Source organism: Vanacampus margaritifer, chromosome 6 (assembly GCF_051991255.1).
Source record: "Vanacampus margaritifer isolate UIUO_Vmar chromosome 6, RoL_Vmar_1.0, whole genome shotgun sequence".
Taxonomy (NCBI): Eukaryota; Metazoa; Chordata; class Actinopteri; order Syngnathiformes; family Syngnathidae; genus Vanacampus; species Vanacampus margaritifer.
Genome location: NC_135437.1, coordinates 25926140 through 25950153, shown reverse-complemented (window position 1 = coordinate 25950153; position 24014 = coordinate 25926140). Strand labels below are relative to the sequence as shown.

At 37.6% G+C, this 24014-nt stretch overlaps 1 protein-coding gene across 3 annotated transcripts in view; it reads right to left on the bottom strand.

Annotated features, from left to right (window-relative positions):
• nrn1la (neuritin 1-like a) overlaps nt 1-24014 on the bottom strand; it is a 78637-nt gene that overhangs the window by 18370 nt on the left and 36253 nt on the right. For 2 of the 3 annotated variants that reach the window (XM_077569419.1, XM_077569420.1), the window contains exon 2: nt 15813-15963. In XM_077569419.1, coding sequence (XP_077425545.1) covers nt 15813-15963 — 151 coding nt within the window. Of the gene's footprint in view, nt 1-15812; nt 15964-19035; nt 19437-24014 lie in introns of those variants that run through there. The other variant, XM_077569421.1, reaches the window with a different exon arrangement.

The following is a 24014-nucleotide window of genomic DNA, read 5'->3' as shown; positions in this document are numbered from 1 at the left end:
CAGCACACGATCCCATACACTTACAGTATCAAATTTGGAAAACATTTGAGACAGTACTTAATAGAAACAGCATGATTTATGATGTTTGAAATTTGTTAAACATAAACTAGAGGACTTCAGAAATGTGACAACTTGCCTTAAATACATGTAAAACATTATATGCTTAATGATTTTTACAACAGGAAACTTGAATATTTTTTTAAATTAAAGAATTATAACTATAATTCAAAAAAAGATGCCTCTGCCAAATCTAATATTGGGGTGTAAGGAACTGAGCGATAAAAGAAAAAGGGGGTCTTCAAAGCAGCACATACCGTCCACTTGTTTTTTTTTTTTACTTTACTTTTTTTTTTTACACCCCGCCACAACCCCTGCCCTGTGATTTTTACATGAATCAGTTTTGGCCTTTAAAAAAAACAAAAAAAACATTATTTTTTATTTTTTAAATCGGGCGGCCGATAAAAGGTAAAGCTAAAATTTGACTCTCAGGAAATTATTTTAATTTTCAGTTAACTTTATAAGAGATGCTGCTGACCCGGGGAACGTTATGAACTTTTTGTTTTTGTTCAACATTAAAACAAATTTTTTTGAAAGTTTAAGATTTCAGTTTCTTTTTTTTTATTTAGGAAAAATAGAGCTATGGTATTTACTTCTTAAGTGTCCATTTAACTTCTTAAGACATACTGATAACCTTGGGAGCTCCCTGACCATTAAAAAAAGAAAATAAATTAGTATATTGTCCAATATAAAAATAAAAAAAACCTTTTACTTCTACATTTATACATAATGCTTTAAGGCATTGCAACAAAGTCAAAGATTGATGTTTGTATTTTAAAAATGGTTTGACACGCACACATTTTTATTTTATTTTTTATTTTTTTTTACTGAAAATGAATATGAGAGTCAAATATCGGTAAATCGGCCTCCTTGACTACTAATAATTGGTGTCACTATTGGCCGTGAAAAAACCCAATATCGGTCTATCTCTATTCAATACTATGTCTGTATAAATTACCTGGAAAGCGGTACTGAAACGATACCAAGGCAAAAACTTAGAACATCCGTAAAAAGCAGTGGTATAATCTGAAAATTAAAATGTAAAATATATATGTATTAAAATATACATAATTCACTCAATTACTATTTAAAACACCGTAGAAAAACGTAGATAATATGACTGAAATCATGGAGTGTTTTAGACGACACCCTGTTTTCATTATTTGCTATGGAAAAATGTATTGAAAATTACTGTTACGATAACAGGCAAGAAGTTTTATCAATTAAAATATTTGAGTCAGCACCTTAAGAGGGTGTGAATACTCATTACAAAGTCATTGTTTAATGGTTCATAATTCAACTCTGTTTTATTTTGTACTTTTTACTATTGCCATTCCAGTGGGTGAGTAACCTTTAAGCTATATAATTTTGTCTTGTTGTAACACAGCAACTATTTTTCATCAGTGCCTCTCCCGTTCTTTCTTAAGCACAGCAAAAGGGCACTGTTTAATTCTATTGTGCATCCTTAGCCCTTTATATTTCCTTTTCACCTCTCCTGATCTGCACAGATTACAACTGCACAATACCTAATGTGAAGATGAAGGAATAAAAAGCAGAGCTGCACTCCTGGGATACCTCTGACAATGGTGCAGCCTTGGCCTAGATGCAAAATGCACTTTCTTACTGAGTGAATACTTGCTACGGCTCAACATGTGTGTGTTCTCATTAGGTACCTCGGCCTCTCACGGAAACACCCAAAAACCCAACAACATGTTACCCGAAGAAAGGATTGAACTGCACATGTAATAGGAAGAGAGGATAAATAAGTAGAGGGGAGTGAAGAGGGTGAGAGAGACAATTTATGGTAGGAACACTAATGTAGGAGGACAGCTTGGGGGGGAAAGTGTTTATGTGGACAAGTGGGTTGGAGTCTTTTAACACCTCTGTCATTACATTAGGCCCGCTCCCGCTAAGGTGGCTGGGTTTCAGGATAAGTGCTTTAATTGGTACCTCAAGGAATAGAACCAATCGAACAATAGTGAAGGGGTGCGATACGGGTGGGCTGTAGGGTCACGGTCGCGCACAAATACTCTCTGAAATCAGCTTTTGAAGATATTTGTACGAACCAGTGTGAACCAGTCCCTTAACCACTTTTTCCACCACACAATTTACAATGAAAAGTAGATCGCCAGCTTGGTTTGAACCCCTCTTCCATTTATTTTTGGGTCCCCCCCAGCCACTTTGTCCAACTCTTACAGGGGGATCCTAAGACGTTCCCATGCCAGCCGGGATAAATAGCCTCCCAGTGTCCTGCGTCTATCCTGGGGCCTCTTCCCAGTGGGACATGCCCCAAAGACCTCATCAGAAGTCTATTTCACAAAGCAGGTTTAGTGAGAACCCTGAGTCATTAAACCCTAAAATATGGGAAACTCTGCGTCTTGCGTTTCAGAAAGGGAGGTAAAATCAGAGGAAAAGAAGTAACTCAAGCCTGTTTCATAAAAAGAGGTCATTTAAGCTCTCGGTCAGTTACAGTAGTAACAGTGTCCATGAACCTAACCTCAGGGATGTGATTTGACCAAAGTGAAATTATCTGAAAATTTAGCCGGGGGTTTGGGGGCCGCTGGCACCCAGCTAGGTCTCATGGGTTTTCCGTGTTTTTAAGTACTTTCAATGCACTCACATGACAAAGAAATAGACAAAACAACAGCATAAATTTTCAATGTATATTGAACTATCCCATATAAAATGGCAGTTTTAGTCAACTCAAAATCAGTCACATTCAAAAACATTGGACTGCCGTTGCTTTTAAAAACTATCACTGAGAAAAACTATCATTGAGAATATCATCATATCTAACTAATGTGATTACTAAGTTAACACATAAATAATGTTGAAGAGTTCAAATTTCATGAACAAATAATTGTATCATGACCAAATGAAAAGTAACTCATATTAGAGCATACCACAAATGTCTTTGTTATAGCAGAAGATGTTATCTGTCGGAGTCATGTGCATACACAATGAACTACTACTATATATAAAAATATCAAAATAAAAAAAAATAAAAAAATCGGATTTTTTTTTGGGGGGGGGGGAGATAAAAAAAGCGGAATTCCGCGAATTAGCGGAAAAATCACATCCCTGTAACCTGGTCGGTAGCAGGTTTTCAGCCTATGCCGCTGTAGAGATGGGCACGGTGTGGGATTGGGGGAGAAAAAACTAGTTTCCATTCATCCACTTATTCTTCACCTTATCCAGTTCAAAATCAAATTTTGTCAAAAGCTATCACAGCTGACTTTAGGTGACATACGAGGTAGACTGGGGTCTATTTCACAAAGCAGGTTTAGTGAGAACTCTGGGTCAAGAAACCCCGAAATGTGGGAAACTGCGTTTTCTGTTTTAGAAAGGGAGGTGACTGAAACCAGAGGAAAAGAAGTAACTCTAAGTTTCATAACAAGAGGTCATTTAAGCTCTCGGTCAGTTACCGTAGTAACAGTGTCCATGAACCTAACCTGTTCGGTAGCAGGTTTTTCACAATGAACCTTGAGTTTTTCCCTGTACCCGCCTCCTTTTGGCTACACGCGACATTTCATTGGATTTCACTTTCCTTTCTTTTCTTTGGTCCTTCCTCGGGTCTCCTGACGGCCTCTCGGCTCTGGCTGAGTCCTGAAGTGTTCGGTTTGGGTGAACGGTATGGGATTTTTTTAATAGGTTTTAGGTGAACTAATGAATACACACTCACACGCACGCACACACGCACATGCACATACACATACTCACCCACATAGAAAATGAAAATTAAATTTTTTTAAACATCTTTTTTTTTAAATTACAAAAATTACCAAAAAAAAAAATGTTTTTTTTTTTTTAAAATAATGATGTTTTTATATTTGATCTTAAGTCAAGTGCGCTTCTCCGCCGCAGGATTGCACCTAAATGAAATGAATGAATGAGCAACCATTCAACGAGTTCCCCCTGTAATATTATTGTGATCGCAAAGGACTACATTTAAATGTACGCATTGACCCCGACACCCGAGCAGCGAGGTTCTCCCACGCCGCCTTCCTCTATAGGGAGCCGCTGCGGTGTTGCACTTTTTTTCTTAAGACGTGTTCAAATTCGCCATATGATCGCATTAAGATTTTCAGTTGAAAGGGGTAAAAAAAAAATAATGAGGAAGCCACCCTCTGCTTCCCCGTTGCCATGGTGACTCGACGAATCGGGGCTCCATTGATGTGGTCAAAAGTCAAAAGTATTGTGTGGTAAAACTACTCTTAGAAGTATTTTTTCCCCCCAAATTACTCAAGTAAATGTAACGGAGTAAATTTAACTTGTTACTACCCACCTCTGATTTTTACATAAATCAGTTTCGACCTTTAAAAAAAACAAAAAAAAACATTATTTTTTATTTTTTAAATCGGGCGGCCGATAAAAGGTAAAGCTAAAATTTGACTCTCAGGAAATTATTTTAATTTTCAGTTAACTTTATAAGAGATGCTGCTGACCCGGGGAACGTTATGAACTTTTTTTCTTAAGACGTGTTCAAATTCGCCATATGATCGCATTAAGATTTTCAGTTGAAAGGGGTAAAAAAAAAAATGAGGAAGCCACCCTCTGCTTCCCCGTTGCCATGGTGACTCGACGAATCGGGGCTCCATTGATGTGGTCAAAAGTCAAAAGTATTGTGTGGTAAAACTACTCTTAGAAGTATTTTTTTCCCCCCAAATTACTCAAGTAAATGTAACGGAGTAAATTTAACTTGTTACTACCCACCTCTGATTTTTACATAAATCAGTTTCGGCCTTTAAAAAAAACAAAAAAAACATTATTTTTTATTTTTTAAATCGGGCGGCCGATAAAAGGTAAAGCTAAAATTTGACTCTCAGGAAATTATTTTAATTTTCAGTTAACTTTATAAGAGATGCTGCTGACCCGGGGAACGTTATGAACTTTTTTTCTTAAGACGTGTTCAAATTCGCCATATGATCGCATTAAGATTTTCAGTTGAAAGGGGTAAAAAAAAAAATGAGGAAGCCACCCTCTGCTTCCCCGTTGCCATGGTGACTCGACGAATCGGGGCTCCATTGATGTGGTCAAAAGTCAAAAGTATTGTGTGGTAAAACTACTCTTAGAAGTATTTTTTTCCCCCCAAATTACTCAAGTAAATGTAACGGAGTAAATTTAACTTGTTACTACCCACCTCTGATTTTTACATAAATCAGTTTCGGCCTTTAAAAAAAACAAAAAAAACATTATTTTTTATTTTTTAAATCGGGCGGCCGATAAAAGGTAAAGCTAAAATTTGACTCTCAGGAAATTATTTTAATTTTCAGTTAACTTTATAAGAGATGCTGCTGACCCGGGGAACGTTATGAACTTTTTTTCTTAAGACGTGTTCAAATTCGCCATATGATGGCATTAAGATTTTCAGTTGAAAGGGGTAAAAAAAAAAAAAATGAGGAAGCCACCCTCTGCTTCCCCGTTGCCATGGTGACTCGACGAATCGGGGCTCCATTGATGTGGTCTTTTTAGTGTAGCGTTAACTCCAGGTGAAACTACTCTGCGTTGATAAAACTAGGTCAAATCAGCTGTCCTGGAACCAAAACGCAGTTTCTTCTCTCAGTGTATGCCAACTCGCCGTTCAGGGTTAGTCTCAGTGTTTGTTGAACATGCTTTGTGAAATGGACCCCAGGTCAGCTTCTTCTTCACCCTGACAGACCGATACAGAGTCTGCATCACTTCAAACGCTGCAGTGCTCCTCCTGTCAATCACCAGTCTTTTTTTTTTGTTTCTTTCATAAATGTAATAATTTATTCTTAATTGAGCTATTTCGAAAGCATTCCATGACTGTGTTCAACTTTGAAGGTTGCAATGCACATTATGTAAACACAATCACAACCACATTCTAACAGAAGCAGCCACACGGTGTGTGCCACTAATAAGATTTTTCCGTGGTTGTTAACAAACCACGGGTTAAGGTCAACTACACATTCAAGCCTTCTTCCTGAGAATTCCAATAGAAATATGATGTGCTTTCAACACTGGTTGGAACCACATTCTAAGAGTTACACAAGCAAACTGAAGGACGTGTACCCACAGTTATAGTTCATACATGTGATCTGCTCTGTCTAAAAGGTCCTTATGGGTCAAAAAAGGCAAATTGAGATCTTCATATATTCTAATGCTACATTTAATTGCGTTTTAAAAAATATATTTAAAAAAATGTGTATATGAACGTACCTAAAGTTTTAGAACATGCATCTCTCAAATGTCTTTAGCATTTAGCATCTTAGGAAAAATATATTAGTCGTAAACTTTCAGGAACTGTTGAGAAACCACTGGAGCGTAAAATCGAACAGCATGTAAGGACATCAATGAAAATCGGATCCCTTTTTATATCTGAGTGAAAACGTTTGACCTCACAACAGATAGAATTGGGCAAAAATGGTGATTCAACCTCAACCAAAAAACAACAAGATCCCATTTCGCTTACAATTCATCTCGTGATTCATCATCTACCAATTTTTTATTTTTGCTACTTTATTTATATACCTTATTTGATGAGGTCAAATTACTGTAATGGGAAATTTGACTTAAGAATTTTGTGTCAATAAAAAGTGTTATTTGGCATTTGCTATGGTCTCTGTTATAAGATATAAAAAATATCTCAAATGCATCTGGCCACATAAAGATTTGTTTTCTTTTTCTTTTCTTTTTTTTTGCAATCAGTGTGATACCTAAACAACATATCAACACTTGACACATGCAGAACAATAATTACAAGTCACTCCAAATATAAGCTTTGTGCAATGTGGGGCGGGGTGACAGTTTTGGGTTGACCAATCAAAACCATTTTTGACAATTTCTGGTGGCAGGCGAAATTGCAACTGGCAAAATGACATGAGTCAAAAGCCAAGTATGAGCCTTTAAAATATATATTTTTTCCAAAGGCAATATCAAATACCAAGAACATTGTTGTGTTCCAATGTGAACATTAACATCAAGATTCAACAGTATTTTAAGCAACCATGGATTTTCCCGTCATGTTTTACTCCCTTGTGACCGGAGTGGATAAATACTTTCAAGGATTAGAAACGAAATGAAATTTGCTTCTGGTATAAAGTCAGACGATGGTAATCTACACATTACGTCGTTGTAGGCAGCCCTGTATACATCTTAATTTATTTCTCTGGTGTTTGAATCTGGATACTAAATAGAATCAGATTTTTCAATTTTTTTTTAAACAAGCTCAAAACGGCCGTGCGACTTCCATGCTTGCATTGTGTTCTGCGTCCTGATTCATTAATGGGGAAGCCATTTTCTGACTACCGCGGAGAATGAATTGAACACATTAAAAAAAAACTGGTTTGACCTAAACAAATCATCCTTAAACAAAACCAAGTTTATAGTTTTTGGTATTAGACAAACCACACAACAGGTCAAAATGATGGTAAATTCAATGGAAATAGAAAGAGTGTATGAAAAAAAATTTCTTAGAGTAGTTCTTGATGAAAAATTATGTTGGAAGTCACACATAGATAATGTCAAAAGGAAAATGTCAAAAATGATAGGGATACTCTTTAAAACTAAGGATGTCCTGAATAAGAAATCATTATACACATTATATTGTTTATTATTATTACCATATCTGACCTATTGTGTGGAAATCTGGGGAAACGCATATAAAAACGAATACCGATCCTGTTTTCAAACTACAAAAAAAAAGCCATAAGAATTATAACTTGATCAAAATATACAGAACCAATTCATTCTCTATTTATTAAATCAAATACCATGAAAATCTACAACTTAGTTGAATTTAAAATGGCACAAATAATGTATAAAGTCCACAACAATCTACTCTGCCGCGGCACTCGGAAATTAGAGAGAGTCCTTATAACATTTGGGGTACAAGTGTCTACAAAAAAAATAAAACAAGAACAAATATTAAGCAAAGGTGTGATTCTGTAAAAGGTGTTAATTTGTGGAATGATTTTGGAACTGACCTGAAAAGATGTCAGTCACTTGCTGAATTAAAAAAAATGTTTAAAAGCAAAGTTTTAAAAAATGTCATGAGCTGTTAAAAATTTATATATGCTGTATTTTTTGGGGGATGTATCGGTATGAGTGTAATGAAAATTGTATATGTGAGTATGAGGATATGATTAATAAATGTATTATGGTATATATCTATTAATTTCATGCACATATGTCGCTGGCAAATGTGTGTATGTTAAAGTGCACTTGTATATATGATTAGGTTTATACATTTCCTTTTGTTGAAATACATGACCTTATCATTTTATCAACATAAAACGAATAAGGGGTAGGACTACCTCTGACTCCTTTTGAACATTTAAACTCTTTTGTTTCTTCCTATTCTTGTTTTCTTTTTTACTTCAATTCATATTTTAGACTTGTAAAGTGTTTTCTTTGCGTTTATATGTTCAATAAAACCATAAACTAAAAATATAATTGAAGATGGCATGTCTGTTTCTAAGAATCTTCTCGCCCAGAAGGAAAAAAAAAGCACCAACCACGACCCATAATTAACTTTGTGGGTTCCATAAGACATGCTCACTAGGAATGTATTTTTGGCGAGATCTCACAATGGATTAAAAAAAAATGACTCAAAACTGTACCTTGCAACATGCGGACTCTTTAGCTAGAGTGGGTCACTTATGCTGAGTTATCTTGCCAAAATGAATGAATGACATTCCTGGCAGATTAAGCATGCTTTAGTGTAAAACCCTCCTTCATTATGTATCATGCATGGAGTGCTCCCGGTAGTCGCTGTTAAACATTCCAGGCAATTTTGACTAACATCTACTATGATGATTTCATTTGCTTCTTTTAGCTCTGTACAATTTCCTTTGACAGTAACACTGCACTTAAATAAGTGTTCCTTTTCAAAGACTCTCAGTCCGGAAAATCGTTACCTAGTCTGTAGCAAGTCTTCACGAGAAGATGGATAAAAGAGGCATGTATAAATAGAACAGTGAATAGAGACGACAGCGTAAGTGTATGGGATGACGGATAGGTACGGGATATGGAGGACTGTAGCGGTAACAGAAAGAAGAGTGGGGAAACGAGAGATGTACATCTTTAAAGAGTGGCATCCAGCGCATATAAAGAGAAGGTTAAAAGGGGCAAGGGGAGCGAGGAAATGCTGCTGGAAGAAATAACGTTTAGCTATTAAAGATGATATTTCAATTTCCGTTTGTCAAGTTGTGTAGTGTATAGTGCTGCATAATGCAGTTACAAAAAAAAAAAATCTTCTTGAACTTCTTAAACTGAATCACCTGCACTATTTTGGGGGGATGCTCAATTAAGTAAACGATTGTGGTTTACTGACCTTTTGCCTTACTCGGAATTTTATGATGTAAAATAAAATTACATCCTAAAGATACACCGTGTAAGGAGAAAAGCAATTCAGCTTCAAAACTCACTCTGTTAGAAACAGTTTGTTGATTGTTAAGTGATCGTAGTGCCCACATTCTGTCCCACTGACTTTTTTCCACATCAGAATGTGAAGAACAATGTCGAACTGCCCATGGAGATGATTAAAAAATGGATGGATTGATCAATAAATGGATGGATGGATAGATAGTATGCTGTATTGTCAATTAAATCTACAATTTCCAAACGCCAGATGATGCTTTTTACCGTGTGCGCTTGCTGTGTGTCTAAGTTTCCTAATTGCTTGTTTTTGTTGGCATGCAGTCACTGATGGTGAAGCGATGGTGAATTGGTTCACTGGCCTGATTGGCGTGCAGGCAGCTTGGGTTCCGTGACAGAAGTGTGAATGTTTTGTCTGTCTCTTTATGTGCCCATTGACCAGTGATGGGTGTAACGCGCCTTTTTCGCCCAAAGTCAGCTGGGATGAGCTCCAGCTGGGATGGACGTTGGCTGGCTCCAATCTCGCCATCTATGCTAATGGTTGGTGGACAAAAGTGATGTGCACAGCAGGTTTGGTTTTCTCAACAACTCAGCATGTGGGTGTTTCAACGGGACCTTTGTGTCACTTGTCTACTGACAAGACAAGTGTTGTGCAGTTATTGTTGATACCTTGGGACAAGAGACAACAATAGCAACAGCTTGCAAGGCAGCAGAAGATATCCGCTTGGATTACATCCAACAACTGCAAGTGCGGACTATCAATGAGATCCACTCCTGTTCAACAACATTTCTTTCGCTTATCGGGCCGCACACATTTACACATTGCGCAGCCATTATAACCTTCAGGTCACATGCATATTACATGTGAATTGGAATGTTACCCCACATTTCAAAACGTGTACTACAGTATAAGCGCCCTGTGAATAGCTAGTGAGCAGGGGTTCATTTCACAAAGCATGTTCAACAAACATCGAGACTAACCCTGAACAGTGAGTTGACATGCCCTGAGATAGGAAACTCTGCGTTGTCGGTTCCAGGACAGCTGATTTGAGGTAGTTATATCAACGCAGAGTATGACTACGGCTGGTAATGTTGCAGATGTAAGGGCGGATTAAGTTCAAAAAGATAACTATCGGACGCTGTATCGGTCCGTTGTGGTGAAGAAGGAGCTGAGCCGAAAGGCAAAGCTCTCGATTTACCGGTCGATCTACGTTCCTACCCTCACCTATGGTCACGAGCTGTGGGTCGTGACCGAAAGAACAAGATCCCGGATACAAGCGGCCGAAATGAGTTTCCTCCGCAGGGTAGCCGGGCTCTCCCTTAGAGATAGGGTGAGAAGCTCGGTCATCAGAGAGGGACCCCGCGTCGAGTCGCTGCTCCTCCACGTTGAGAGGAACCAGTTGAGGTGGCTCGGGCATCTGGTCCGGATGCCTCCTGGACGCCTCCCTGGGGAGGTGTTCCGGGCATGTCCTACCGGCAGGAGGCCCCGGGGACGACCCAGGACGCGCTGGAGAGACTATGTCTCTCGGCTGTCCTGGGAACGCCTTGGGGTCCCGTCGGATGAGCTGGCTGAAGTGGCTGGGGAGAGGGAAGTCTGGGCTTCCCTGCTAAAGCTGCTGCCCCCGCGACCCGACCCCGGATAAGCGGAAGAAGACGGACGGACGGACGGAAGATAACTATCCGATAACAATCTCACGATGAATATTTAATTAATAATGCGGCACCTTTATCAATAGGGTCATTGACAAAGGACATGCCATGTTTGTGACAAAACTGGACTTTACGTTACAGACTATAGGCGTATTTATGCAAAAACTCGCCGCAGTGGACTTTATGAATGAGGAAATGAAGTCGTGTGTGGCTGAAAGGCGAGAGACGGAGAAAGCCTCGAAGTTCATTGTGAAAAACATGCAACCGACCAGGTTTGGTTCATGGAACATGTTACTACGGTAACTGACCGAGAGCTTAAATGACCTCTTTTTATGAAACTTAGACTTACAGACGCTCCCCTACTTACGAACATTCGAGTTACGAACAACGGTACATACGAACATTTCTGCGCGTACAGTATGTCGAAAAATGTTCGGGAAGAGATGCTGAAAGTTAGATTTTGTATTGCGCGTAGTGCTTCTTTCCGCCGCTAATACCGCCGCTTGGCGCTGTGAGAGCTCATTGGAGGCTGAGCAACGTGTCGAGGAGGAGGAGGAAGAAACGCCGGTCCCCATGAAGGAGGAAATAACTTTTGAAGCCGATTCCAGCGACGACGAAGAATCTCTCATGATATAAAATCCTCCTCTTCCTCCTCCTCCATCATCTCCTTAAGCATCGAGTACATCTTCCAAAATTAAGTTAAACTTCATTTTATTTATCTTATTACGTACATGTACATACTGTGTGTGTCTCTCGCTCTCTCTCTCTAACATACGTAGTACAGTACAGTACTGTACGTATTCTCTCCATTTTATTAAACGTTTTTTTCAGTACAAACCAATGCAGGTTACTTGTACAAGCCTTAAACATACTTATATAAACCTTCAATATACTTATATAGGCTTTAAACATAAATAATAATACAAAACATAGCACTGAAGCAACTTACGAACAAATTCACCTTACGAACGATCGTCTGGAACGTAACTCGTTCGTAAGGTGGGGAGCGTCTGTACTTCTTTTCCTCTGGTTTCAGTTACCTCCCTTTCTAAAACAGAAAACGCAGAGTTTCCTACATTTCGGGGTTTCTTGACCCAGAGTTCTCACTAAACCTGCTTTGTGAAATAGACCCCAGTCTACCTCGTATGTCACCTAAAGTCAGCTGTGATAGCTTTTGACAAAATGTGATTTTGAACTGGATAAGGCGAAGAATTAGTGGATGAATGGAAACTAGTTTTTTTCCCCCAATCCCACACTGTGCCCATCTCTACAGCGGCATAGGCTGGAATTGTCTTTTTTTTTTCCTCATCGAAACCCCCCCCTTTACTCGTGTTTTCCTTTTGCGGATGGATGGATGGATTTTGACAGGTAAAGCACCAGAAAGGTGCAGCGATCTGGCGTTAGCCGTAGCAAGCCTATGCTGATGTTCATAGGCAATATTGCAAAGATTAAATACGAACCGAGGTTTTTAGAATAGTTTATCCCCCAAAAACTTAGATAAATGAAAAATGCCCCTTTGAGTTTTGCATCAGAGCAAATATCTAATGAGTCAAGCAAAAATGTATTACAGTAACAGTAATAAAGAGATACAATAAGGAAAAAACTGTACTGTATGATCAACCGACCCAGTTCGTGTGGTAAACATGTGGTTTGCACATCTGCTTCAAGGTCACAGGTTCAGCTTTTGAAATGTGACCTTTCTGTGGGTCATTTGCATGTCCTCCCCCTGCATGTGTGTTTTTCCTATAGGTGCTTCCTAATACATGAAAACTCCCACACAGGAACTCATTGAACCCCACAATAGTTAGAATGCATCACTTGTTGTTGAACTGAAGTTCAAGATTCAAAAATGTCGTTCGGTGAACAAGGTGAAGGGCAATCCAAAAAAACTCTTGTCATGAAAGTCTTTGAGTGAATAGCGCTCTCACATCTCTTGGCAGTAAAACTAAATCATATTCTCTTTGTTGCGTGCTAATCAAATACAAACCACACTATGAAGTCTTAAAGGTGAAGGCGACGTAAGTAACTGTCTTTTGAGAGCAGCCTCCAGGAGCACGACGCCTTCCAGGGAGCGTTCTGAAGGTGTAGTGGGAGGCTGTAACAAGTACAATTGCAAACTGAAGCACAATAGCTAAGCTATAAACCCTGAAATATTCAGTAACCAGCCTGCAAAGTTTCTAATATAGTGTTACGAGGGTAAGGAAAGCTATTGGAGCCCAATGAGAAAATATTAACAGCTCAATAAGAGTAACATTTACGGCATTGATTGCAAATAAAGGAGGTACGCTGGAAAAGGCACTTTTATGACCACACAATTCAAAATTAGCCGAATGAATTAAAAGCCTGTAATTAAATGAAAAATCCTTATGTGGTGGCCATCGAAGAGGTTTAACTTGCTGATGAAGTATCTCATTTAAAGTACCGCAGCAGTGGTCAACACATCATTTAGTAATAAAAATCATGTTGAAATACTGATAAGTGGTTTTAGGTAGCACATGTGGCTCGAGCATATCAAAAGGTTCTGATTTTCAAACCTGGCTGGAGAATATCTGTGTCAAGTGTACATGTTTTCCCCATGTTTGTATGTTTGGAGACAGACGACAAGGGTACCACAACACATGCAGTGGAATTCCTTTCCACCCTTGGGCCCACCCTTGAGTTGTTTTCTGACGACCACAGCGACTTTAGACTCAGTGAAGGACGTCTTCTTCCTCTACGAATGGTGTGTCATTCGAATTGAGGATGTTGAAGTTGTCGTTGTCACAGCAGAAATATATTCATGTATTTTCAATTGTAGTCAGCGAACAAAGCCAACTTTTGACATGACGACTAAAACATAAACAGCCATGGCCTACAAGTGATGTTATTTGTCGATATATGTACAGTAAATATATACAGGGCTCCAGACTACGGTTTTTACGAGGACCACAGGGATGCCCCCAACTTGAAATTTCAGGGGTGTCAAGTAAATATCAATGTGCTGAAAATGGATGGATGTACATATATAGAACAGACCATACGTTTGGTCACACACACATTTCATTCAATGTGTTTGCTTTATTGTCATTACGATTTGCATTGTAGATTCTCACTGAAGGCATCAAAACTAAGCATGAACACGTGGAGTTATGGATTTAACACAAAAAGGTGGAATAACTGATAACATGTTTTAGATTTAAGTTTCTTCAAAATAGCCATCCTTTGCTCTGATTACTGCTTTGCACAGTAATGGCATTCTCACCTCTGGGAACTCGTTCAATGCGGTTGAAAAAACATTTCAGGTGGCTACTATTGAAGGTGTGCAAAAAAATCCTCAAAGCAAAGAGTGAATATTTTGAAAAAAATTAAATAATATAAAACATGTTTTCCAATTATTTCACCTTTTTTTGGGGTACATAACTCCACATGTGTTCATTCTTAGTTTTGATGCCTTCAATGAGAATCTACAATGTAATGAAAATAAAGAAAATGCATTGCATTAGAAGGTGTGTCCAAACTTTCGGCTTGTACTGTATGTATTAGGGCTGTTCAAGAATCCATTATTTTATTGATTATTCCATCAATTAAATGTATTTTGCCCTAAATAATATTACAAAACATTTTCCCCAGTTATTGTTTTTGTTTTTATTACCAATTATTGTTGTTTATTTGGTATTGTTTAGTGATAAAAACAAAAGAACAACAATTAAGCAATGTGAGAACGACTGATGAACTCACCAACCTTTATGAAGCGTATCCAATTTGGTCGCTGATTTCCAAAATGTCTTATTTTGATGAGACACAAAACATAATGATTCCGCTTTCATAAAAGATGACATACATTTGACAATAATTACTGTTGAGGGGCTGAAATCATAGAGGATTGGGACAATTTTCATTGAAAGAATGGCTGTAAACCAAGGGTGCCCAAGTCAGATCCTCAAGAGCCCCCTATCTAGCCTGTTTTGGACGTCCCCCTTCTTCGACACACCTAAATCAAATAATCAGGACCTTTGTCAGGCTTCTGCAGAGTGTACTGATGAGCTGATTATTTTTGATTCAGGTGTGTTGGAGGACGGACCTCTTTTGGACCGGAATTGGGCACCCCTACTTCATAAGACAAATTTCACTTTTCTTTTTCAAAAATCGATACTTTTGGCCAGTCCACACGTGTAGGTGTCATTTTAAGAGTGTAAAAAATGGCTTGCCCTTGTTGATGATGCAATGTTAATGTTTAACAAGCATGCCATTTTTGGGTTGTCATGAAAAGTGACGATTTTGGAGGTACAAGGTTTAGGAGGGAGGGAGAGTGAGGGAGGGAGAGAGAGAGAGAGAGGGAATAAATTATGAATAAAATAGGTACAAGAAATTAACACAAAATAAAGCAGACACCATAAAACAAAGAGACAAGATTACTGAGTCTCATGTCGAGTCAAAAACCATATAGAAGAGTTTAAAGACGGCTTTTAAAAGTGGATAGAGACTCATAGACCAAAATCTATGGCGATAATTCCTTGAGATAGTGAGTTTAAATATAAGTAAAAAAAAAAAAAGAGTTGATTATGTAAGAATGAAAACTAGTTGATCGCTCATCAAGTGAAAATGCGGTTGTTGTTTTTTGTCTTGTCACTGAACAGTGTGTTTTTTTTCCGTAGATGTAAATAAAGTGAGCATTATTATCTTTGAAAAAAGAGGATTTTTTTTTTTTTTCAGGTTGTGTTGGGTCTCGTTAGATTGTGTAATATGTCCCCCTCTCAAGTCTACTTAAAGTAAGTGAACACACTGACCTGCAGATTGAGTGTATCTCATGGGTGTCTTCATCCTTGCGTGCTGTGTCCGTCAGACTGTCACCCAGAGCCATGAGACACCGAGCAAAGCCCTTGTAAATGGAATGACACCTCCTCGTTGAAACTGCAGCAATTGAGCAAGGGCTCAGCACTGGAAGTACACACAAGGAATCAGCACCACATTGTTAACATTATCCAACAGTAGGTTCATTTTAACACAGTACGTGTGATGGACTCCATATAGAGTTTGATAACATAAATCGCTTCTAATTATTTGAGTCGCAAATCAGATTTTAAATGGAAGAACATATGACAAAGAAATACGGCTTATGGCATCAAGACAGTTAAAGTGGGGTATGGTCAAAATGGGAGAGCTTCCACACAGCTAGTAAAAAAAAGAAGCATGTTTTCTTTCTGTTTTATGGTGTGTTTTGTATTTGATATGACCAAAACAGCACAGCACACTCGACAGACAATTGGAGCTCTTCTTCCCCAGAAGTTGAAGAGAACGACTTGTGGGACGCATTATACAAACTCTTTACGCAACCATTTGCCCCTCGGCACAAGCTTCAGTTAGCTTTCTAATTGGCTGTTGCTCTATTTCACATCACACTCACCACCCTTACACATATGACTTGTGATCGTAAATATTGAACCTAAGAATCCCTGCGATGCTGATCACCAGCTCAAATAAGCTAGGTTTCTAATAAAGCTCCCTGAAAAATCGAAAGGGTGTCATCTGACCAGCTGTAAATTCGCGTGTGGTTTGTAGTGTTGGAAATGTCGCTGTACAAACTTTATGAAGCAGCTGCAGCATGCGGACGCATGTTGTTATCCGTCAGAGCGGATTGTCACGGCCGCTGGTGACTGTGGCGACTGTCAGCTTTAAAAGCTTCTCTCTGAAACGCCTTTCAAGTGCACGCAGTGCTTACACACGAACACTGCAAACTCCAAACAGGAAGCCTGGAGTGGAGATTCCAGCTTCCAACTTCAGAATTGTGAGGCAGACAAACGAAACTCTCACCCATGATTAACTCATTCACTGCCATTGACGGCTTTAGACAATTTCTACTAGTTCAACATTTTTTCCACTTTTGTTAACAAGAGTATGAAAACCTAGAAAAAAGGTTTTATTGTATTTCATATACAATTTGTGATTAATAGTAAGTTAACTATGGAAGTAATGTGATTAATTACAATAAAAAATAATAATCGCCTGACGACCTCATTTTTAATAATGTTTTCTTTTTTAAAATAATCCTTTTTCCAAAAAATAAAATATTAATAAAAAAATAGTTAAAAATTACTATTTCTATTAGTTTAACATTTTTTTCCACTTTTGTTAACAAGAGTATGAAAACCTAGGGGAAAAAATATTGTACATTTAGACCAGATATAAAATTTGTGATCAATCATGAGTTAACTATTGAAGTCATATGATTAATAACAATTACAAATTTTAATTGCCCGATGCCGTAATTTTTAATAATCTTTTTTTTCTTTTTTAAAATAATCTCCCCCCCCCCCCAAAAAAGAAAATATTATTAAAAATTATTTTTAAAAATTAGGGCGTCAGGCGATTACAATTTAAAAATCTTTTATTTTATTTTTTTTAATTATCTTTTTTTTCAAAAAAAGAAAAGATTATTAAAAATTAAAAATTGTAATTGTAATTAATCACATGACTTCAATAGTTAACTCATGATTAATCACAAATTTTATATCTGGTCTAAAATCATTTTTTCCCGAGGTTTTCATTCTCTTGTTAACAAAAGTGGGGGGAAAAAATGTTAAACTAATAGAAATAGTTAAAATTAATTTTTGACGTCTATAGCCGTCAATGGCAGTGAATGAGTTAAAATGTTTTTTTCCCCCCTGCTTTTCAGTAAAAGCCTGCAAAAACTCTGAGCAGCCGTGGTAAAATGATTCATTTAAAAAAAAAAATCACACAATTTTGTCTTCCTTTCATTAAATTAATAAATAAATTCCACATCCTTTAAGAAACAAATTTAGTCAAGTACCTCCTCAAACACACATGACAAATGAAAAATGCTCAAGTCCAAAGCACACTGAAAATAGAATAAACTTTACAAAAATAAACTCAAACATTCAATGACAAGTGAAAACGAGACCATCCTTGTGCCATCAGCTCATGTGCAAGGCTGCTGAAGAGGTGTACGAATATGTGTTTATTCACGTCACACTTCATCTCCTAACTCGTTCGTCTGGAAGCTCATGTCTGCTGACAGGCAGCACACGCCGGTTACTGGCTGCCGGTTGAGTTACAAGGTCTGAAGTGTGCCCATGCAATACACCAGAGAGAGATGAGGTGAAACAATGAAAAATGATTAGAATTAAAAACACATCAGTTTATGAATATCATACAATACTTAATAGCCTAGAAAGTGTCAATCATCACAGCGCGCAACAACCGTTCAACTGGTATGAGCTCATGGTTAGAATCGTATTAATGTGGCTGAAGTGCAAAATGTTTCGAACAAGTTGCGAATGAAGGGTCCCAGATTCGGTTGTCCCAAAGGACATGGAAAAGTGGGGGGCAGCAGAACTCTTCTCCAACCCCGTGAATCCTCAAACAAGGCACCGTAACTCCTACAAATCAGTAAGAAGTGGCCCTTTACATGCTTGTTAAAGAAAGGAAATGTCAATTAACTGTAGATATAGTGAGTTTCGCCTCTGGCAGATATAAGACAGCTTAATTTTGACAATATCCTACTTTTTGAGGACTATTTGGACAGTTTAGCACAAGAATCTTAAAAAAAATAAAATCTCAAGTCAACCGCATTGAGTATATTTGATTCGGCTTTAGACTATGACTATCGATCGGAGAGAAAAAAAAAGCGCTAACTGATCACAGATCTGATCATAAAATTTCTCTCTTTCTATATTAAAAAAACATGTTTTTTTGGGGGACAATCACCGATCATCAACTTTGGAAAAAAGAAATATTCGATCACCAATTTGATTAGAAAATGGCAAAATATGTATACAGACGCTCCCCAACTTACGAACGAGTTACGTTCCGAGCGATCGTTCGTAAGGTGAATTTGTTCGTAAGTTGCTTCAGTGCTATATTTTGTATTATAATTTATGTTTAAAGAGAATACGTACAGTACTGTACTACGTATGTTAGAGAGAGAGAGCGAGAGACACACACAGTATGTACATGTACGTAATAAGATAAATAAAATGAAGTTTAACTTACTTTTGGAAGATGTACTCGATGCTTAAGGATTTGATGGAGGAGGAGGAGGAGGAGGAAGAGGAGGATTTTATATCATGAGAGGTTCTTCGTCGTCGCTGGAATGGGCTTCAAAAGTTACTTCCTCCTACGTAACTTCAATGTAGGAAGAAGTTGAGGGTCGCGGAGAAGAAGATGAGGGTTGATGAGTATCTTCCTTGGAGGATTTACTAGAAACTGGCCGAAAGAAGCGATCTAACGACGATTGCACAGTTTTCTTCTTTTTTCATCATAAATGATGCGGTAGCACTGTATGGCATCATTCAATTGATTTGCAACCTTTGTGCAACGTTCAATATTTGGGTCTTGCTGCTCGAAGAGTGTGATGGCTTTATCTATGAGCGACAGGCGTTTCTTCTTCTTCCTCCTCCTCGACACGTTGCTGAGCCTCCAATGCTGGGTGAGCTCTCACAGCGCCAAGCGTCGGTATTAGCGGCGGAAAGAAGCACTACAGTACTCGGAAAAAGGTGCGCAATAAAAAATCTAACTTACAGCATCTCTTTCCGAACATTTTTTGACATGCGCGCAGACATGTTCGTATGTACCGTTGTTCGTAACACGAATGTTCATAAGTAGGGGAGCGTCTGTATTTAAACCACTTGTATATAATTACTCTACAGTCAACTCCTGCCATAGCTATATCCTATTTATTAACACCATTGAAATGCTTTGGAAAAAATAATTCAACATTAAAAAAATGCTGAATCTGATTAACTTTAAATACAAAACTTAATGTTTACATGTTTATAACATATCATTCTGACATTAAGGAGGAGGGGGGGGGGGGATACATGAACATTGCTAGTCCTTCAGATGGCTAAATAATGGTTAAATAAATAAAAACATTTAAAAATTACAATACTATGTTGTGTGGGCCCCCACTTATCTAAACATGGTAACCTAATTAAAATCGATATGATTAATATGATTTAAGCAGCAAAATCCACCCATTTTGTCGCTTGTTGTCGACTGAAAATGTCATCACAGTGCCTAGCGACCAATCACAGTTCACCTGTTATCTGAAACTAAGCCATGATTGGTCGTTACCTGAGCCCTGATCAACTGTGATATCATTTTCAGCCAACAGCAGGTGGCAAAATGACCGCCCCCTGAGATGGATAAAAAAAAAGGGTGGATTTCAGAGTGGGGCTGCATAGAACATATTACTGTAAAGAAAATGTTGGGGTTGACTTCCCCTTTAAGTATTTGTGTAGCAAATAATAGTATTGATCATTAAAGTCACCAACCACAGAGGTATTACAATTGATTTTGTTTACAAAAGGTCCGAGGCAAGAGCTTGTTAATTCCATGTTTTACACAAAAAGCAGATTTCCACGTAGCTTTTTAGAGGGAGGCCTAGACCAAGGAAAACCGCAGCAGATTGCGATGCAGATCCAATTAAAAGTGGAAAGAAAGAAAAAACCTTAAAAGCATAATGCCTTGACGAGAGTGGAAGAATATCACCCTGCATGTTGCGCTGTTAAGTGTCATTCTTGTTAAGGGTTATTTGTTTTCCTCAAGCTGTGAACCCTGTAAAGCCCTCTGGTACACCCTTAATGGAGGTGCACTTCAGACTTCACACAGGCTACTCTTTACCCCTCACTGATTGTGACATTTGAATTAGAAGTGCATGTAACAGTATATATTACACAATAAACAATCACTTTTATTTTTTTTAAATAGAAAATATTTGGGGATTTGCCCATCTGAAAAGTATGGAGCCCGAATTAATCTCCATATAAATTTCACTTTTTGCACGCACGCACACACACACACACACACACGCACATACACATACTCACCCACATAAAAAAAAAATATATATATATATGTGTGTATGTGTATATATATATGTATATATATTTAAAAAAAAAAAAAACATTTATTAAAATTTTTTTAATTGATTTGTTTGTTTTTTAAAAAAAAAAAAAAAAAGGAGAGCAATGATGATGTCAAATCGAATGAACAATACTGAGCTCTCCTGAGGAAAAAATAAATAAATAAATAAATAAATTTCACTTTTTGAATTGAACTAGCAACATAAAAGAACTTTTTTTATGATACTGAAATTGATTGAGACGTACGATATCTGATAGTCTGATACTGTATGCATATGTGGGTGCGTCGTGTCTTGTTTGGCGTTTCACACCAGCGGGAATAACACTCGTGAAGAGTGTGACCATCCCAGAACAGTCGCAGTGTACGCACAGTTTGATGCTAGCAGGTGAACAGGAGATGCTAATTGGGTCAACAGAACAGAGAGAAAGTGTTAAATATTTAATCAACCGAACCCCTTCCTCCATTTCCATTAGTGTCTTTCCCCCTCTGGAAACTATTGATTTTGAGCAGGGTTGGTCAGTTACTCTAGAATTATTGAAAGCACTGATCTCCATTTTTTCTTTTTTAATAATGACCTGAATAAACTAAAACTGTATGTACAAAGCCTTAACAAAGTTAATAATTCTCCATTTTGATTTGATATTAACAGAACGGTAACAATCATTTATCGGCTTTTACATCACTGCAAACAAACTACTGCGACCTCTCTGTAACTTTGTACTGATGGTTTACTGCGGCTAGTGATGCTGGAATATAAACCACTAATGAAGTCAGCACTTGCCAGCTCTTTCAATTATGGGTCTGGAAATTCCAGTCTGATTTTGAGTAGTTAAATTCATCATGTAAGGAGCGGAATACTCAGAAGAGAACAAGTGCGATCAGATATTGAGAGAAAATTGTTCCTTCAAATTCAAATGGCTTTTTGTCTGCCCACTGCCAAGCTGTTGATTGTCTGACATGATTGGTGGGATGGTGCGATATGCAGTCCATTACACTGAGAGCTATATCAGTCAATAGTCGACTCCCATGATGGCCTCATTTACATGATTATCTACCCCTTCTGGATGTAGTGCATGATTGTGTCCAACCAACAGCATTCAACATGATTCAAACTCTTCTGAGTGTGCACTATGGAAATCAAAGGGAAGAACTTACAGGTTTTAATAACGTCAGGCTATTTCAATGAAAGTTTCAAACATATTTGTTAAGATTTTTTTTTTATTATGTTTTATTACATTTTACACTCAGTACTAAAAATATAGGTATCATATCTTAGTCATTTTGACGTACGCACGGTCCGGCCTAACATATAGTTCTGTCACTGATGATGATGTTTCAGTTTGCTATCAATGTTCGAAATGGATTATAGGACTGGTCCTTCTAAATTGTGAGCCAGTCTCTTGTGGTAAAATGTAGGAAAAGAATTCAAAAGTACTGCATCGGCCCCAAAAGAGGCCGGCCCACCAGGCATCTGCCCTCGTGTCAGATGGCCAGTCCAGCCCTGAGGTCATTACATGTACCTAGACCATGGGTCTGCAACCTGCGGCCCTGGAGCTAAATGTAACTCTTTAATCCCTCTCCTGTGGCTCCCTGTGGATTTCTAAAATAATTAGAAAAAAATAATAAAAAACAAAATTACATATTTATTTTTATTTTCTAGGTAAAATATTCTTCAAATGAATTAATGATAAAATAAAATAAATTAAATTAAAATAATAAAAAAGAGTAAAAAAAAAATTAAGTTGTCGGAAAAAGAGACAAAACATAGACAAAAAAGCTTTAAACATACCTAAATATTTCCAAAAAACGACCCTAAAATGTCCAAAAAGGAAGAGGAAAAGGCGAAAAGTGCCCATGAAATTTCCAAAAACGTCAGAGGAATGAACAAAAAAAAAAGGCAGAAAAGAAAGCGTTCAAAAAGTAACTAAAAAATGTCCAAAAACAAAAGAAGAAATCCCAAAAATCACCATTAAATGTCCATAAAATTGCCAAAAATGTCAGACATTTGACAGAAAGGCAGAAAAGTCTAAAAGTGTATGTAAAAAAAAAAAAACGGAGGACAAAATGTAAAAGAAAATGAATCTAAAAGAATGCATGCATAATTAGTATGCATAATTTTCTGTTATGGTGCAGCTCTAATGAGCTCTTGGGTGTCAGTGTATTAGACTAACAACAACACACTGTTTCGTCCATCACAATTTTCAAATGTTTGTGAGTCCAGACAGATTTGTGGTTATTTATTTGGCCTAAAATGGCTCTTTTGACAGGAAAGGTTGCTGACCACTGACATGCCTAAAATGAACTTAAATTTTCCTTTTAAACTATACTCAATAAGAATCTAAACACAACACTTTTATTTTTGCTCTCTCTTTTTATGAGATGAACTCAAAGATCTAAAACTTCTTCCACATACACAATATCACCGTTTCTCTCAAATCTTGTTCACAAACGAGTCTAAATCTCTGATAGTGAGCACTTCTACTTTGCCGAGATAATCCATCCCACCTCACAGGTGTGTCATATCAAGATGCTGATTAGAAACCATGATTAGTGCGCAGGTGTGCCTTAGACCGCCCACAATAAGTGGCCACTCTGAAAGGTGCAGTTTTGTTTTATGGGGCGGGCTTTGGGGACAAATTGTGCAACCATGCTGAAAAATGAAATACACATCGCGTTGATGGGTTGCTTTTCATTTGTTGTCTTGAATGCCGTTTTTGGTTAACAGATGTAAAGTTAAGTACTTACAACAAATATAACAAACCACACTGGTGGGGAAATAAGCATGTAGACAGATCAATTGCAGCACGTTTGATCAATTGTTTACTCATCTTCTTGTATTAATATTTGATATCTTAACAAAAACCAGGTAGCAGGAACATTCGCAAGCAGAATCTTCATGGCTTGCAGACTTGATTGTTTTCACAAAGACGGGGATTAGGGGATTTGAAAGATGATGAAGATGTAGAGGATTTTTTTTTCTTCAGAAAACTGATGAACTGCTTGGCTAATTATTTTAGCAAATGGTTTAAGTGTATTGATGTTAGCAAACATTGATCTCACTGCAGACTGCAGAGTGGTAAAATATCAGGATTCAGGATTGACAA